This window comes from Manacus vitellinus, unplaced genomic scaffold, assembly GCF_001715985.3.
Source record: "Manacus vitellinus isolate BGI_N305 unplaced genomic scaffold, ASM171598v3 scaffold_38_pilon, whole genome shotgun sequence".
In the NCBI taxonomy this organism is placed as follows: domain Eukaryota; kingdom Metazoa; phylum Chordata; class Aves; order Passeriformes; family Pipridae; genus Manacus; species Manacus vitellinus.
In genome coordinates, this window is record NW_021940526.1 from 3,199,229 (window position 1) to 3,217,527 (window position 18,299).

Below are 18,299 nucleotides of genomic sequence, written 5' to 3' on the forward strand. Positions count from 1 at the left end.
AGCCCAACAGAGCTATCTGAATAACCTGCCCAACTTGCCAAATGTAAAGATTATATTAAGGTTGGAGTAGTGAAACACTTCATGTTAAGAATCAGGCTTCCTTTAGTGAGTCTGTAGTTGCATTACAGACGTTGGTGTTGGGTACAGAGGAGCACAAGTGCTCCAGCATCACCTGTTGCTGATGTGGAGATGCACAAAGGAACGAGACAGTGAGAAGGGTGTCTTGGTGACTGTTGAGCTCTGCTTCTTGCTGGGTCTTGCCACATGGGTCTCATAAAATGGTGATTTTTTTTTTTCCTTAAACGTTCACAGACAGCAAACTGGCACCTGATTTACAGAAGCACTGCATCCTCATAGCTCTGAGCTGTAGCTGAAACCTCCAGAGCTGTGCTCTGAATACTTAAAAATTCAAAGTACTCTTGAAAAATGAGATTCTGGGTGTTCCTTGTCAGTCATCCTTAAACTGTTCCTGAGCTTTGTCAGGTTTGTCTGTCCTTAGGTAAGATTGACTTAATTTTCTTTCACTTCCCACAGGTACTGTCCAGATAAATTCACTGCTGCCTGGCAAGAGCTCATGCTCAGTCTGGATGCCCCCACAGAGATTCACTAAGGATGCAGTATCTGGGATCAAGTATTGATCCAGTGAGAGGGAAAATACTGACTAACTGCATTCTCCAAAAGAGGCACAAGTCCTCAAGGAGAAACAGGGGCTGACACCAGCATTACAAGCAATGCACTCTGGCAGTCACGGCTGAGCCAAGTGACCACATCAATTTTGCAGTCTCAGTTCCAGCATTTTCTAATTTGTAAGTGTTCCTCTGCATAATCAGAAGCTGTTACAGAGGTAATACAGACCTAATGTTCACAGTTAATTTGTAAAATTACACACCCTGTTATGAGACTGACCCTCCTGCCTTGCAGCAGCATCAACATCTACATTCACAGCCCAGGTCTTTTCCTAGAAAAGCTCCCAGAGAGGCTCCTGAAAGGCAAAGCTGTTGCCCTCTATGCAAAACCAGGCCCTGAGAAAGCAGAAGACATGTACTTTGCCACTGGTTCCCACCACGTGCTGGTAACAAAAATGTAGAGTTAGGAACCCAGAGCCGATTTCAAATGGTGGAAAATCATTTGGAACACACGTTTGTTTTCCTGCTGCTTGGGATTTGTCTAAAGCAAATCAAGAAAATAGTATGAAATCATCCCTGACACCAGGATGAATCTTCCTTTGAAATCCAGGCCCTTTTCATAGTTTCTTAAAAACAACAGTTGAAAACTCTTTTTTTGCTTCTAATAGGATAAACAATGTTACCCACAAATGAAGCAGGATTTCTTTCTTTTTAATTCAGTTTGAGGCAAACTGCCAGCAGGAAAATTTTCAGCTCAATTAATCAGAATTTAGAAAAAAAATTACAAACAATGGAAAAAAGTTTTTTAATGGCAAATGGTAATGAACTTATATTGCAGAAGAGCTTTCGATGTGCTCTATAAGTAATCTACTGCTGAGGCATAAATGCCTATGCCTTTAAGAATCCAGAATTTCAGTCTTGACAGGAGAAGAAATTCCAGTATGGGGAATCAGGAAAAAGAGATTTTGTTGCTTGTCTTGCTAGTTGCTAATCTGCTGTGGTGGTTAGGAGCAAACCCTCACATTTTACCTTTTTTCTCTGCACCTCTCTTTGTCTTTCTAGTTTGTATTTAAGCTCTTCAGGACAAAGACCATCTCTTACTCATTTCTGTACACCAACACTCACAATGGAGCTCTGAAGACCCCCATAGGCATTACCAGAATATATATGCAACCTTTATATTTCATTTCTGATTTTAAAAATTCTGCTAATAAGAGGAACAAGATAAACATAATACACTGTGCTTCCACTGGCTACATTCCCTGATGGCAACTCATGGGTAACAAATGTTTATTTGCCGTATTATTTTTGCCTGTTTCCATCTCTGGAACAGAAGAACATCTTTGCACAGAGGTCTGTGATGTGACTAATGCAGGACAACTGCAGGCTGAGCCCTGGTGTCTGAGGAACAGGGATCTCATCCAGTTACCCTAAACCTCGAGACACTGCAGGAAACCAGAGCAGCTCTGCTGGGCAAGGGGTTCAGCGTGAAAGGGCACCAAATGGCAGGCACAGCTCAGAGGCAACAGGAACAAGAAAACATTTGTATTTGATGTTGGGCTCGAGCACCCAGAGAAGGCAGCCAAGGGTGGAGGAGTTGGCAGCTCACTCTGCTTAATAAGCAGTGCAGACAAATGTTAGCACACATCACTGAGCTTTGGGTCATTCCATGGGGGTTTCTCAGCCCTGAGCCTTCAAAGATTACACTCCTGGCTCAATGACACTTAGTGTTGTTTCCTACTGAGCAAGGCCCAGGCTTGTGTACCTGTACCTTGCTGTAAATGGGCTGAGTTACAGCTGAAATTAAGCATTTATGTTTTAGAGAGAAATGTATTTGTAGGTTCAACTCATACCTGCTCCGGGGGAGGAAGGTTCAAACATACTGGATGTATCACTGCATGTGTTGGAAGCCTGCTCTGACAGCTTCTTTTTTGCACTTCCATCTGCTGACTTATGCGATTTCTTTTTATTCTTCACCAGAATTTTGTACATTAAATCCATGGGGCTTGGAAGGGGAACCCCAGCTTCAAGCTGGCAGAAAAAAAAGAAGAGAGATTTGTCATAATAAAAGAAACAAGCTTATGACAATGTCTTAGGGCCCACATGGCACGGGATGGTTTTGTAACCTCTGTGAGCCCCGTTAAAATGAGATGGATTTTGCACAAGACGTAACGGCAACATTAAATGAAACAGGGCTACTGAGGGCACTTAAGAAGGAAAATGCTTTATGAAGTGTCTACAGTAATAACCCAAATAAGTATTAGTTCAAATATGAAGGCCCACATTATAAAATGAGGATCAATTGCATTTAGAAGATTACAATTCACTACATCAGGACAACCTCTGCATAAAAAACGATGCTTAAGTCACCAACAGCTCACGTTGCTTAACCCCCTCCTTTAGACTCTGTTTTGAGAGGCTCTGTGTGAAGAATGAGACAGGGCTGAAACACCTCAATAAAAATTCACTCAGACATTTGTGATCTGACAAATCCCAAGCCACATTACCGGGTATTTTTCCAGTGGATCCATAAGCAGTGCGTCTCCAAATATTAATCTGCAGTACTCTGCCATTTTTGCCTGCTGTTTAGGGCTGAGGGGAAGAAAAGAAAGAAAGAAATGAGTTCTACTAATGCTACAGAGTGAAAGCAGCAGTAATGGAATATTTAATAGCCCTAAACTAGATATAATTTCCTGATGCAATTGCTGTGAATTTTTCAGAAAGACCTAAATATATCATTCAATTATCTTGATTCCTCTGATAGAGTTTATCAAAAGGATCACACATGAGGTAAAGGCACTAGTCAGCTGAATAACAGTGAAATAACCATTACATGAATTTGCCTCTTTCAGGCAATGTTTTTATTCAAAGTTTAAATATTTTCCGCCTTCCCTTACTTTATACACGTGCCTGGCATTCTTCTCACACAAACACCCCACAACCCCATTTGGATTTTGTCCTTTTGGTCATACCCAACCTAAGGCATAAAACCCAAACCAGTTACCCAGAAAACAGCCTCTAGTGCAGGTGTCCCAAATTTCCCAAGCCAAGGGAACCATTCCCCTCTCTCAGAGACCTTTGTGTCTCTATAAAGCACAGCCACACAGAAGAAGGGGTAGAAGACTTATTTGGGCTGGGTTTCCCCCAAAAGCTTGTTTGGGTATGGGCTCAAATTCCCTTTTTAAAATTTTGTCTAAAATCAGATAAGAGTGTCAATTTTTACCACAGTAAATTACTTCAGCAGTTTTCATGCCACCCTCTAGAAATAAATTGTACCTCAGCAAACTCTACCTATAATGAATTTTTCCCAAAATGCAACCAAAGGATGAAATAATTCCTGCATATCAGTGATGGGAGCTTTAGGACTGAAGATAGGTTACGTGGCTCAGAAGTGTTACTCAAATCATCTTAAAATGCAGCTCAGTGCTTCAGTCACTTTCTAATTTTAGACACTGTGTATTTTTGTTACACGTGCCTGTTTAAAATCTGTAACATCTGAGCTTAGGTATCTCGCAAGGATCCCTTTTTTGATGCTCTGCTGGGAAGTCTGAATTAAAGGACGGGATTATATCACTCCATATAACTTCCTCAGCCACAGTTAATTATGATCTGCATATCATGGAAGATACAGGAATGGCGTAAGCTGTTGTGTTACCATGGAGCTCTTTTTTTTTTTAAGACAAAATAGAGCTGGGTATATAGGGGGAAAAAAAAAATAATAAAAAGTGCTCATTTTTCTCTTGCAAACCAGGAGTTCAACCAGCACTGCAGCCCTGGCTGGTCATTAGTTACCAACTGGGCACTGCAGCTCTCCCAGGGCAGGATGGGAAATAGAGATGAAGACAAGTGAGGCAGGGGAACTAAGAACCCACAGAGGAGAAGGTGATGGGAAGAACAGGTCAGGATAAGACATTCTGTTGGCTACTTCCAGCCACCAGTTCCCAAGGGAAATAAAGGCACCTCGCTCCAGCAAGCAGCAGGTATGTGCCAGAAATCCATGGGTCCTTACAGGGAATCTTATTCCAGTCTTCTCCACCAGCGTGCATTTTGGATTGGCTCTTAGAACCCAGACAGTTCAAAGCACATCTCCTTGAATCATCTGAGCACATTTATTGAAAACGCAGTAATTACATGTGACATCATCATTTTTAAATGGGCACAGCTCCAAAAAAAGCCCTTTCCACAAGAATCCAAAAAAAAAAGGCACAAGTTAAATCCAATAAATTTCCAGCTACCACCACAGTTAGAACAAATTCTTCTGCTCTCCTGTGTTTAATTACATGTTTACCTCAAAGAGGGCACAGCAAGAACTTTCATTTTTGCAAATGAGAAACATGTAATGCAACACTGCGCTGGTTCAGTGTATAAATTCCAATGTCACTGCACCCCAGAGGCAGAAAGAAGGGAAATTATGGGAAAAACGAATGGGTTTTAACGCTATATAAAAGCCTTGTGGTAGTAAATAAGGCCAAAGGAGGAAAATCTTGACACTACAAAATCTGTGAACTGGACTATATGCACAGATATTTTTATAAGCTCCTAAGAGGGAATCAAAAGTATTTAGGAGCACCAACTGTGTGGTAGTTATTTTTGGTGTTCCCTCTAATATATAAATCTATGGATGTATTGCTGCAAGACAGTTCATTAGTCATAGTAGATTACATATTAAAGTATTTTAAAAAGTTGGAATACCAGTTACTTTTTATTTTCCCTTCTTTCAAAGTTAGGAACCAGAGGAACAGATGAAACACCAACTTTTCTACATCCACATGTTCCCCCAGTTGTGTTAGGAAATAAAAACCCCTGAGTATATCTTGCTCCACATCTATTTTACTGGAAATTCTCTCAGCATTCAAGTATTGTAATGAAAATTGATTGTCTGAAAAGGGCTGACTTTATCTGCTTTATGGTTTTTGCTGTGCAGACATGGGCAGGTAGCACACAGACTACTTATATATGCCCCTCAAAACGTGCCAGGGCAAGGGGAGATAAAAGTGGGAACACGATACCTGGAGATATGGAAATATAAAGAAGATTAAGGAATGTTTTTACTGCCATCATTGTATTGCTCTTTGTTTTACTGTGTTTATACTATGCCTGTTATGAAGGTCAATCACAGAGGTTTTTTGGCACAACTGCACAACCACTGCTCCCAACATTCCGATTTTATCACTTCTGCAGAAATACTTCCTCTGCCTAAGAAAGAGGCACAGATGCTTCCCAGAAGAGTCTAAAATAATTCCAAGTGTAGGATGAAGAAGTGATAAAAAATCCTGTTAATATTTGAAATAACAATTGCAGCAAGAAACCAGCACTATGAATAACTGTAATTAAATTTAATCTTGGAAGCAATCTTATATGGATACTGCTCAAGGATCACTTAACCTTTTTGCTATGTCATCAGTGCCTTTCTAATTATAGAGTGTCTGCTTTCAGATTTTGCAGATTGCTTATCTTCTTGCAAGCCCAATTTCAAACCTCAAGGTCTCCTTGAGGTCTTTTCAACATTTTCAGGGCACCCTTCTATTTGTTGACAGAACCACAGTTTTTCTTAGTGCATGTTTTGGTTTCAGTATAAACGATGGCATACATAATGTTTTACGTAGTCTAAAAGTTGTGTGCTTGCCTCTTTTTCTATAACCTTCATTGTATAAAAACAGGCAAGAAAGAACATACTAAGAGAGGAGTTATAGTAAAGAAAACAAAAATTCTTCACAGGGCTGAAAAGATGTCAGAAAGGAGCCCTTCTAGGAAACACAAATGAGGTGATTTACACAATGTGCTAATAACCATAGTTTTGTTTAAGCCAAAGCCAAAATTTCTAGGGGACCAGAATTTCACTGCTCATTCACAAAATGACTGTTGTACCTTGAAAATCAGAAAAAAAAACAAACCCTGGTCACCCAGAAGCAGGAACTGATGAAACGGGATTGTTTTTTATTTTTTTGGACATTGATTCTATAAAACCATCAGCACTTTTTGTTAACATTTAGGGCAAAGTCCACCTTTGAGATCTAGGAGTAAAACAACATTCCAAGTAAATGAAAAGACAAAAGGAGCATTCCATGAAATTAGGTGAAGGTTTCTGTGAGTGGCATGACTGACTGCAGATTTCTCTAGCAATTAGTGAAGGGATGAGGGATAATTGTAGCAGTCAGTAAAATAACTAGAAATCGCTTTCAGCCAAAGCAAAACCAGCAAACGTACACATGGGAGTCTGATGATTTACTGCAGCAGAAAATAATAAACACCAATAAAGCCTCAGAAGGAGAAAATATTTGGTACTGGTTTTGCAAACTCGCTTTGCTAAAAACCTGTGCTATAGCAAGGCATGGAAAAGGACATGAAAGAATACACATAAGGATAATTCATTATTCCCCAACTGGAGATTCCTGGAGAGAAAGGTCCAATGGTTTCTTTTGGGCAAACTGCAAAGATCAGAGTAAAGCAGCAGGAACTCTGTTCCCTCTTTGCCACGTTCCTGCAGTATCACACCACCTTTAATTTGGACAGTGCTTCATCTTACAGTTTTGAAGCCACTTTTGTACATGGCTTACATCTGACAGGAGTTTATTTTATAAATTTCTTTCACTTCTTTACTTTCCTAAAATAGCACAGATCACCCTGGAATAGCTGAAGATTTAAGTCATAATGACTTTAAAGGAAGAAAAATGTAACCCTTCTGGTTCAAATAATTTAGATGCTGCTTCTTCTCTGCCTTACAGTAACACAATGAATGTATATTTTAACAAATCCAGAGGAATGAATACAAAACATTGAAGAATGTTCTTCCTAAAGCAATGGAGAAGCAGTTAGCCCTCAGCCTTTTCCTCTGCAAGAAACAAAAGTGCCAACATCTTTTCTGATTTGTCCTAAATCATTCATAGTTGCCCCCGGGATTACTTTTTACTTCACATGAAAAGAAAAAAAGGAAGAGTTCCTCAGTCCAAACTGGCCCTAGAAGTGTTGAAAACATTTTCACAGCAACAGAAAAAAAAAAAAAAAAACAGAAGGGAAGAGGCAATTCAAGTTAAGGCACATGTTATGTGTCAGTGTCACCCCACTTTGAACCTTGTGGTCTCTGCATTCAAAACCAACGTCAGACTTAAAAAAAAAAAAAAAAGAAAAATCAGAACTGTAATATAGAGCACTGGGACAAAGCCTGAAGTTTATTTTTTCTCTTCTTACAAAGAAAAATTGTCCTTTCTTTGTAACTAAAACAAAGAAAATGAACAAAAACTTACGCAAAATGTTATTTTTTGGCAGAAACAAACAGTTCCTGGCCATCCACATCACCTATTTTGCAATCCTAGAAGTCCATGGTTCTGGCCTCTACTTCTAATCCATGAGAAACAGAATAAATTCTCTGCTCAGATTATGCTTCTAGCGCAGAACAGGGTCACCAACAGGTGAAATACTGCATTGTTTTCTTGGAAGCATTGCTACATCCCAGCAGGACACACCGAGACTGTAAAGTTAACAAAATACATCTCCCAATTATTCAAACTCTCTCACATAAAAGGTTCTAATACAGGCAGGTTTTCAAGAACACGTCCAATTCGTCCTGATCATCTCAGTTACTCGGGCTGATACAAGTTTATTTTTGGGTAAGAGCTGTTGTTCGTGTCCTATAATGAAGTTGTGACCAACAGATCCAGAATTCCATGCCTAGACCTTACAAAAAAACGAAACACCATCCAAGAAAATGTGGCAATTACTTACGAATCCACATGATTTTCAAAGGAAAGGAGGATTGGAAAGGGCGACGTCTTAAATGCACATTCAGCAATAGCTTCTATCACTTCCTAAAGAATCAAAACAAAGACAGTTACAAATTTATGCCTCTAAAGAAACAGTCCTTGAAGGCAGAAAAGACCCAACAAGGTCTGAAGTCGTTCCCTGGGATCAGACCTTTGGTTCTAAACATTCCAGAAAGCTCTGGATGCGCTTTTGCCACAACCAGATTGGCCAACCTGAACTGTAATCAAATCTCAGAAATGTCCGACGGGTCTCCAGCACCACATTTCTCAAGGAATGGCTTATGCCTGCCAAAATCAATAGTTCAAATGCAAAGCTCAGTCTCTGTGTGGAGCTGTTCAGTGCCTGGAGCCACGACTTTCATGTACTGTTCTGCATAATAATAAACATGCTCTGACAAAGGCATATCTCCCAAACATCAGCACAAGCACGTATCCATAAAATCCTCAGCTACTCTGACTCACAAATCTTAGTTCCTTCTTTTTTTGATGAAATCCCTTCAAGGCAAAAGAAAGGAAAAAAAAAAAAAGAAAACATTACTCAGTTCAAACAGTTGGCTGTGTAGTAATCATCAAACAGAGGACTCAGGAACTGAAACTTCCATAAAGTTTCCTTTCAGCTCTGATGGAAAATGGAAATCCAGTAAAAAAAATCATTTGGTAACACTAATTTTAGTGGGTGCACAACATAGTAATGCACTCACTGTTACAAATTATGAAATGCTTCCCCCTTGGAACACAAATCTTTTTTCAAAAGAACATAAAATACCAAAGACTTTCCATATGCATTGCTGTCAAACTCTGCAGTTTCTAAGAGCCTCACACTCTGGTGTTTATAAGAACCCATAAGGATGACTAAAACCTAAAAGATTTATTTATTTTAAACAAGCTTTCTCTGGGGATTCCTTTTATTCTTTCTCTGCACTTTTAAAGGCTCCATTGAGAAGCGTAACACCAAGAAATCCACTTCCTCAAACAAAAGCTGAGCTTCTGGCACATTCTTCTGCTACATTTATTTTCAACTGCCTTCCCAGCTGCAAAAGGGGATGAAGTCCTGCATGAGTGGGGAAAGTAAGCTAGAAGGGTAAAATGAGGATCACACTGATGAGATCTGGGGATGAAAAGCTCAGATATTGGTTCGGTGGAGAAAGGTGTGTGCTGGTGATTCCAGCTTGCACTGCATTCAGGTGTGAAGGCAAATGCTCCAAGGTCAGAGGAACAACATGGCAGGTCCCACACCTGACTCCAGCTGCAGAATGACCCACCTAAAACAGATCTCCAAGGTAAAGAACACTCAGAGGTTCCTTGAGGAAGTCCACGTGAGGCAGTGCAAACTGGCAGACTGAAGGGAGCCACTGTGTGCCGCGGTCACACCAAGAGCGTGAGCTGACAAGTGACTCGGCATTCAAGACCCAGTGATCACTGAACTGATTCACACACTTCTGACACGTTATTTCACTGCCATTTTGCTCCTTCCCAGCCAAGCAGAACACTTGGAGTGTTGAAAAGAGATCAGTAGTTGAGGTATTTTTACTTTTTTCCACGTGGAGAAAAAAACATGGGCTCTGAAGTGACAGATGAAATATTCCTGAGGAGGTTTAAAACACCTTCCACTGTCTCTCCTGCAAACACAATGCCCAGGGTTCAACATCTAAATATCCAGGGATAATCCTCCTTCCTGCTAATGATCCTTTCAAGAATCAGATTAACTTGATTTTAAATTCCTGCTCATGACCAAAGCAGTTGAGAGCTATCTTCCTTAATTAAAGGACTTCCAGCAATCAAACCCTACGCCTATAAACATAATTGGCTGCACACAAACACAACTAGAAAGTTAATAACAAACGTGGGAGAAGGCTGTTCCACATTTTCCTGTGATTAACCCAATCAGTGAAGAATTAGAGAAAACAAGTTGGAAGAAAAGGAGGGTTCTGATGCAGGTGGAATTTGGTGCTGTGTCTGTGTGGCGGTGTTGTTTGCTTTTTTTCTCCTAAAGGATGGCACTAGAAGACAAAAAAACCCACCCTAACAACTCCCGCTTCAAGTGTGGGAGACACCTCAAAGCTGTGGCCAGTACAGAAGCCCCACTTAATCCCTGTCACGTAACCAAAGTCAGTAATGGACATTTTCCCACATATTCCTGCACACGGCTTAGTCGAGAAACGCATTTCCACGGTGAGTTAAGTGTCTCAGACGAAGAAGAATTATTTCTTCACACTTCAGAAATGATACCCTGGTATATCATTATAAGCTGTGCTGACTCCCAGTCTTAATGCTACAGGAAAACACCTCCATGATGGCTCCTCTAACACCTTGGATCAATAACATGTTTAAGAACAAGATAACGTTTTAAGGTTACTGCTAATGGTACAGTATCTGCCATCTATTACAGAAAAAGGAAATGGAAGATGAAATTCAGTAATACAGATGACATGTCTGGGTTTGAATGGCACAAATATCCCCTCACAATCTCCAAAGATACTAATTTTTCTTTTTCAACCTCCAGTGCTTTGGATCTGATCCCAAGTATCAGGGATGAGGATAACATTGCACACATTGCTATTAATACTTTTAAATGGTGAACATAATGCTGAGTGTCTGGACCCTGTGGATGGAACCTGCTCATCTGGGCACAAGCAGCACGTTCTCTGCTCACAGGGATTTAAAGGCTTGCAAGTTGTAGAGATTTCCATGATAGCTGCTATTTCCTGCCTCAGTTCAGCACTTTTGTCTCCCACTCCCACTCACCAGGCAAAGAAGAGGAAAAGAGTGAACTGATACATTGGGTTTTGCTGTTCAAACCCTTCTGGCCTTCATTTGCTCCCTGCTGTGTGCTGTGGAGCTGTAACCCAAACCAGTCCTTCGCAAAGGACACTGTGCAAACCCCGCTGTGGTGGCACTGCCTGGTCCTTCAGCCCTGGCTGAGGTCTGCCCTGTCTCTCTCCCCGTGAGATTCCCTGCAGGGACGTGCACAGGAGCACAGTCCACACCATATCATCCCCCTTCCTCTGACTGCCACCATCACCAGGAACCTCTGCCTGTGCAAGCTCCAAATACTAAAACTCTTCTCCTCCAACAGTTCTGCCCATGCTCTGAAATCTCCTCTTAAAACACCTTTTTGCCCTCACATCCCCACCCCTTTGCAGCAACGTTGTTCTACACGGAAGAACCCACCCCGGGTAAAGCCCCCGAAGAGCAGCAGCGTGCTGTGCTGTCCTGCCCTACCTTGAAGGATATTTCAGTTGTCATAGTGAACCCGTGGGTGATGACAGGCTCCTCCTCCGCCGTCCTCCCCTTCCAGCAGTCCAGCTCCACACAGCGGCAGCCCGACAGCAGCACTTGCCGATACATCTCCACCGAGGAGTTGCCAGCCAGCTGTCCAGCTGTGACAGAGCAAGAACAGGAAAAGAGGGAAGTCATTCGGGGCCTCGGGAGTAAATACAAACAGCCTAACAATAATCAGAGTTAACAGCAGCTTTTATCCTGGGCTGAGAAGAATAACACTCGAAGGCACGGGAAAAGAGTAAGAATGCGATGGAAATAACTTTGGCTGACTCAGTGTCATGGTTGGGATTCTACCCTCAGTCAGATACGAAAGAGGAGAAATAACCCAGCTGAATTCAGCTCAAAAACTTCTGACAGACAGCATCAAACACACGAAATAAAATGATAATAATTAAAAAGGCTCAGCTGGACAAGAAATTCAGATGCGACTCAGGACACGAAGATGACATTTTCTCACAACACGCAATACAGTTCAGTACAAGATGAAACAAACCTCCTGCAGTCACTAATGGTACCATTGTGAGGTCTCAAATCAATATTTAATTCACTAACCACTGCACTGAGGTGGTCAGTTAAATTTCCTGATGTTATACTGCATTATGTAGGGAGACATTTAATGGAACTGACAGCTTCCAGCAATGCCATCATGTAAGTCTAAACAAGGAAAACTCACCTTTTTAAAACTCACCTATTTAAAAAAACCCACACAAAAAGAAACCCCAACCCAAACCACCACAGAAGTCCAGTTGGATTCAGGGAAGGGTATCCAGCCAGGGTGGCTTCAACTGCTGCAACAGGTTTGATTCCAGTCACGTGGATACAAATTTCTTGCAGCAGAGAGGTAATGGAAGAATGGCTAAGTGCTTCTTTTAGATGTGAATAAAATGGATGCAGTTTCCTGCTTTCTAACAGACTTCCTGAGAAGATCTTCCTGGATTTCTTGAAGGGAATTCACTTGCTTTTTAAGGATGCAGTTAATTTACATAAAGATTCTTTGCTGATGGGGGACATATAAATACTTCATCTAGACTGGCACATAATATAATGTAGATTACTCTAATGCTCATTTTATTGTCTCTGAGCTTCTGCGTTTCGGTTTTCTGCTGGGAAATACACATTTGGGATTTGCTTCACAAAATGGCATTGTCTGCTTTTGCTCTGTTTTTACCTTCTACTAAAAACTGTAACAAACCCCCTTCTATTTGAAAACCCTTGTTTCCTGTTTCTGTCTGATGCAGGAGCAGCAGCAATCATAAATACTCCACGAGGTATTAACATTGCTCCTGTTCAAATCCACAAGGATTCCCAGCTCCCGCCGGAGCCAACGGGAAACACCTGTTAGTAACAGAAGAAATTGGCCAGTGCTGGAAAGCTCTGAAAATATGGATCCACTGAGCTACATTCACTCAGAAAACTGTTCCAATGTTGTCCTTCTTTCCCCTCACAACATTTTAAATTTGGATTAACCAACTATTCTATGATTAACAAACTCTACTTCCTGAGAGACCCCCGGTCATTATCACTGCTCAGTGTTTTGGACTGCAAGATCCTCAGCCTTCAAAAGTGCTTAACTAAATCATGACATGCATCACTTGCCATAGGACACTTTTCCACGCTACCTTCTTAATAAGGCTGAGGCATTTTGGAAGGATTCCCACAAAGAATAAGAGGGTATCCAACCTCCAAACCATACAATCTTCAGAAAGACTCCCAGTCAGAGTGCAAAACGCCAGCACATATTTTAATAGTCTCAATAGCTGGTTTTTCTGAAATACAGAATATGAGGAATGTCCCCTCAAATGTTTTTTTGCATATATTATTTAGAAATTTCTGTTGTGTGAGTCTCTATTTGCATTTATTCCAAAATATCCCTTTTGCATTCTACAGTATGATCACACAGACACTAAAGGGAATGCTTCCATGATATTTTTAATGGCCTGAGTACAGATTAATTTTTTAACACTGGAAATTGAAAGCATTCTGCATTCCCTGCTATAATACAAGCAGCATCTACAGTAATACCATCCCATTTGCATCCCAGCACCCTGTATGGGCTAAGGAGAAATGGGTTTTGACAAAAACTCACTTTTCTGAAAAATATAATCTCTCAAATGATACCTGACGGGCCACTGTGCAAAATGAGCCAGTGCTGACTGATCCAAGCTGAGGACAGGACCTACCCAGGGAGCACTTCCCGTGCTGCTGGCTCTATGGATCTCAGTCTCCCACCAGGAATGATGTGGTGGGGCTGGAAGGGAACAGAGCCTTGGGTCTTGCCAGACCTTTCTGAGCTCAACAGCCAGCCAAAAACTGCTGCTGGTGGTATGACATGCTCAGAGCAGGCATCACCCAGCTTTCCTTCCCTTCCACGTGGTGCTTTCCAGCTTGGAAACTGCAAAGACACTGTTTTGGAGGCTTTGGAGGTGAAGAAGGTTTCAAGCAAGTGCAGAATGTAGATAACAAGCAGCAACAGTCAGGACTGAGGAAGTGCTGAGAACAGAAAAGCTGGAGGATGGCAGAGGAGAGGTCACAGCAGCAATAAAGAAGAGAACATGCCCCTCGTGGGACATTTTCCTAAAATCAACTGAAAGTACTGCACTGTAAGCAGGGAAGCAGATGCTGAAGGTGAATGGGATAGTCCCACATTGGCTACCTGTGCTCAATGGATAGCTCTGACACCTACTGCTGGTATTATTTTTTCTTTTAGCCAAAATATGCATTAAAGGCTTGTGACAACAGCAGTGACCTGAGCTGAGGCTGGTGAGGCACCAAAAAAGTAGAGTTGCACTTTAAGGGTTAATAGGAATAAAGATATAAATATGATACCAGTGAGAAAAAAGATGAGAGACAGCAAAAAAAAGTTTGCAGAAGATGACATTTCTTTAAGTTAGCCCAGGTTCACTATAAATCACTTCTTACCTCACAGATTTTTACCTTTGTTCTTGAAAATTACATTTCCCTAAGAAAAAGAAAGCAGTAACACTCCTAAATAAATAATCAGGACTTGATGTACTGCCAAGGGTTTCTACTAAGGGCTAGGAAAATGATCAGCGTAATTAAAAATATATTCAGAGTGTGCACATGTTTCTTTTTATGTTATGATGTTGCTTCTTTGTGCATGCTTTTTCTGGGTTAAAAAAAACCTAACAAAGGGAGAGATAAATGGGAGGGCATTAAGCACAATAATCATAAAGTATTGCCAGACTGAATGGTTTTCTTATTGTCCTAATAATTATTACATGACTAGTTGCTATTTCACGGCTTCAGTGAGGGCAAAGGTGCTTCCCCCTTCCAAAGCCACGAGCACTTGAGCAGATCCTTCAAAACTCTGCTTGGGAAAAAGAACAGTCTGCCACCACTCATTTTCTCAATTTTACTTTCCTGTTGGAAGAGAGCAAATGGGAATGTGATGGCTGTACCCTCGTCTAGCCTCACAGCAAAATCTGAGGCTGTCGGGTTTTTGTAATAAATGGATAAATATCAAGTAAATATTAAATCATTAATCCCGTTGTTGGCCAGCTGCCACACATCAATTGAACATAATGAATCCACTAAAATGGAAGGGCTTGTGTTTTGGGCCTGTAAATGTGAAAATGGACACTCTAAGAAAGAACTGTGAGGAGCTTCAAACTTCTTTTGCACTGTTCCCCGAGTTTACTCTGATTTACTCCCCTCGGTTTACTACGCCAGAAATATAAATTAAAAGACTGAAGACTGTATTTCCAAATGTAGCTTCTGAAGTTACTTACAAATGCAGGCAGAGAAACCCGTAGATGCAATCTGAGATGATTTGCAGACTTTCACATACAAGTCAAAGCAAATTTAGCAAGTGTCAAGACAAATAATTAAACATGTGAGGTCACTCGCAGTGCAGTTAAAAAAATCTAGAATAGGTTGGACTAATCAGGAATTCCCATCCTTAATTCTTTGTTTTTTTGGCTTCTGTGCCTCTAGACCTTTGGATCACACCTCTGTCCTGACCAACCCTGACAAAAATCTGTGGTATGGCTATAAATTCATGCTGGTAGAGGAGAGAGCAGTATTTTATCTCTTCAGATCAACTTTAAACTGCACTGTCTTTAAACCTCCCCGTGGGCCTGTGCTTCTCACATTTGTAAAACAGCTTTACTGTTGTCTCCCAGAAAATCTGTATAAAGCTGCAGCATTTGGCTTATGTGGGTCCTAATCCTCACTGACAGAACACAAAGTCCACACTGGAGGTAAGAGGCCTGCAAAATATCACAGTTAAAAATTGCTTTTGCTTTGGCCACGTCTGCACTCTTCCAAGGAGCATAAATTTCTGCATATTGGAATCATAACTTAAAAAGGGGCCACACTGATTTTCGCTTCTTTTAATTCAGGGAAACGAAATAGCTGTCAAAGAAAATACTTATGTGACGAGTTCTAGCACAAAACACATTTTAGAGCCAAGATATAAACCTTTGACAAATGGCACCTAATGGAAACAATGACAGTTCATTCACTTTATGAAGGCACGAGGAGGTGCCGTACAAAGTGTTATAACAAACATAAACCAGAAGAAAATAACTCCCCCGAGGTCTGTTTAAACTGGGCCTCACCACTGCAGGGGTTTGTTTATGTTTTGGCATACTGGCATTCAAAAGAGCTTGGTCAGTTAAAGCCAGTCAGTCAATAACATTAAAAAACCTATATTATGCAGAAGTCACATTTTTAGCACTTGGTGCAGCATTACTTTTTTTATTTGACATAATGCTGAGTCTCTGTCAAACATGACAAAATAAACATCAAATCAAACAGGAGAGACAGAAGTCCCTGTGCACATCTGCTTGTCAAAAACATTTGTTCCTATATAAACTAAACTAAAATGGTAAATTTACAATTATTTTCTCACAAGTTAACAGTATCTTAGACTAGAAAACGAGTGCCAAAAGTTGAATTCCTAAACTGTCGCTTTTTCTGAATCTTTTAAAGTATTGTTGACAATTTGCTGTGCAAACAATACAGTTCAGACTGTAACTCAAATTACCAGCAGCTTCTGGGTGCTCAGCCTTTTAAAAAACATGACAACACCTAAAAATTCCAGCTCAGATATGAGATACAGTCAGGGAGCAGAATTCCACCCCTTGCATATATGGACTGCCAGAAAGTTATGTGCCATGTTGGAACCTCCCTAATCTCTGAATCCAAGCAAATCTCATGGAGCTTAACAAACTGTCAGATTTAATGTTTAGGGGCAAACTTATTAGCTACAGAGATGTTTTCCATATTCTGCTCTGCACACTTGTTCAGCTGTCATAAAAAGTACATCATTCATTCTCCTCCCCAAATACAGACCTTAATCTGGAACCCTATCTAAGCTGAGGGAAAATTTCTGACCAGACTTTATCTGAGCAACACAACTGCTGTTCACCTGTTAATAAAAGCATATTTGATGCAGTTGTGTGTATTTGAGGCAGTTGTGTAGAGGCCAGAACAACAACCAAGAGCCACTCTTGCTTCCCTGAAGGCTAAACTCCATCATCACTTCCTGCTGGTGCTTTTTGTGTATTTTATGGTACCACTGAAAATATGCTAAGAATTCCTGTAAGATAAAGAAATCAGATCTGTCCAACACTGTACCTGTGAGGTAGGTGTTGTGTGAGGAATTGATGAAATAGTGTGACAGTGGTTGAGACATATCTTCATTTAAATCCAGTTTCTCAGGGGGAACGACGCCGTTTTCTTCTCCACTCAGGTATCGCATAAATCCATCCACTGATATCTGTCCTGAGAGAAACACAGATCCAGGGAAAGCACCAGTTAATTTCCAGTACAGCTTTTGTGATGTACAGATGTTAAGGTTCATATACACTTACACAAAGGTACCTGTGAAAGACCATATAACCATCAGACCAAGCCTTCACCCAGTTATCCACATATTCTTGTTACTACCACCTCATTTTCAGCCACATAACTCACACCCCTTTAGCTGTACCAAAGATAAATCATTTCACAATCAGTGCCTCTGATAAGGGAATCAGAGCTACAGAAAGCTGTAGGAACAGAGAAAATAAATCTAAGCCTATCAAGGAAAGGAGTCTTCTGGGGACCAAACAAAGCACACTTTCCAGAGGAAACCGAGAAACCTGCCGAGAGCCACGGACACAGGTAACTTCAGCCTCTCCTGAGTTTGGTCCAGTGTGTGTATATGAATGCAACAGAACTGCAAAGCAAAGCAAAACAAACTAAATGAAGCACCTTTCAAGTGGGAACTGAGCTTTGCTTTTTAATTTTTATATTTGTCTTCTCATTCATCTCTCACTGGAGTGCCAGCATAAATGATCATTTCATATGCTGCTGGCAAATTAGAAAGCTGAGTCCTATCCTCAGCTTAAATATCACCACTGATCTCAGCGGAGCTGTGCTGATTACATCAGGATGAATTCTGCTGCCAAGCCTTCTGCATAAAGTTGACTTTAGGGTGTCAATTTGTACATTTAGACTCAACAAAAAGAAAAAAAAAATCCAGTAGTTTACATTTGAAGATTAATGCTTCACTGAACAAATTAGAGACAGTTTTTCTTGCCTGGTATTTTTTGTTATTTTGTCTACATTTCATCTGTTGATTTACTCAACCATAGAGCTTTACTTAATTCAGCTCTACAGTAAT

General features: G+C 40.8%; 1 protein-coding gene across 1 annotated transcript in view; it reads right to left on the reverse strand.

The window, feature by feature from the left end:
* The window catches only part of PLCB1 (phospholipase C beta 1), a gene marked incomplete at its 5' end in the record, with an annotated part of 333,313 nt that overhangs the window by 85,722 nt on the left and 229,292 nt on the right, over nucleotides 1-18,299 (reverse strand). The window contains 5 exons of the mRNA XM_018077472.2: nucleotides 2,480-2,657; nucleotides 3,134-3,218; nucleotides 8,349-8,431; nucleotides 11,609-11,766; nucleotides 17,270-17,416. Of these exons, the coding sequence (XP_017932961.2) occupies nucleotides 2,480-2,657; nucleotides 3,134-3,218; nucleotides 8,349-8,431; nucleotides 11,609-11,766; nucleotides 17,270-17,416 (651 nt within the window). The remainder of the gene's footprint in view (nucleotides 1-2,479; nucleotides 2,658-3,133; nucleotides 3,219-8,348; nucleotides 8,432-11,608; nucleotides 11,767-17,269; nucleotides 17,417-18,299) is intronic.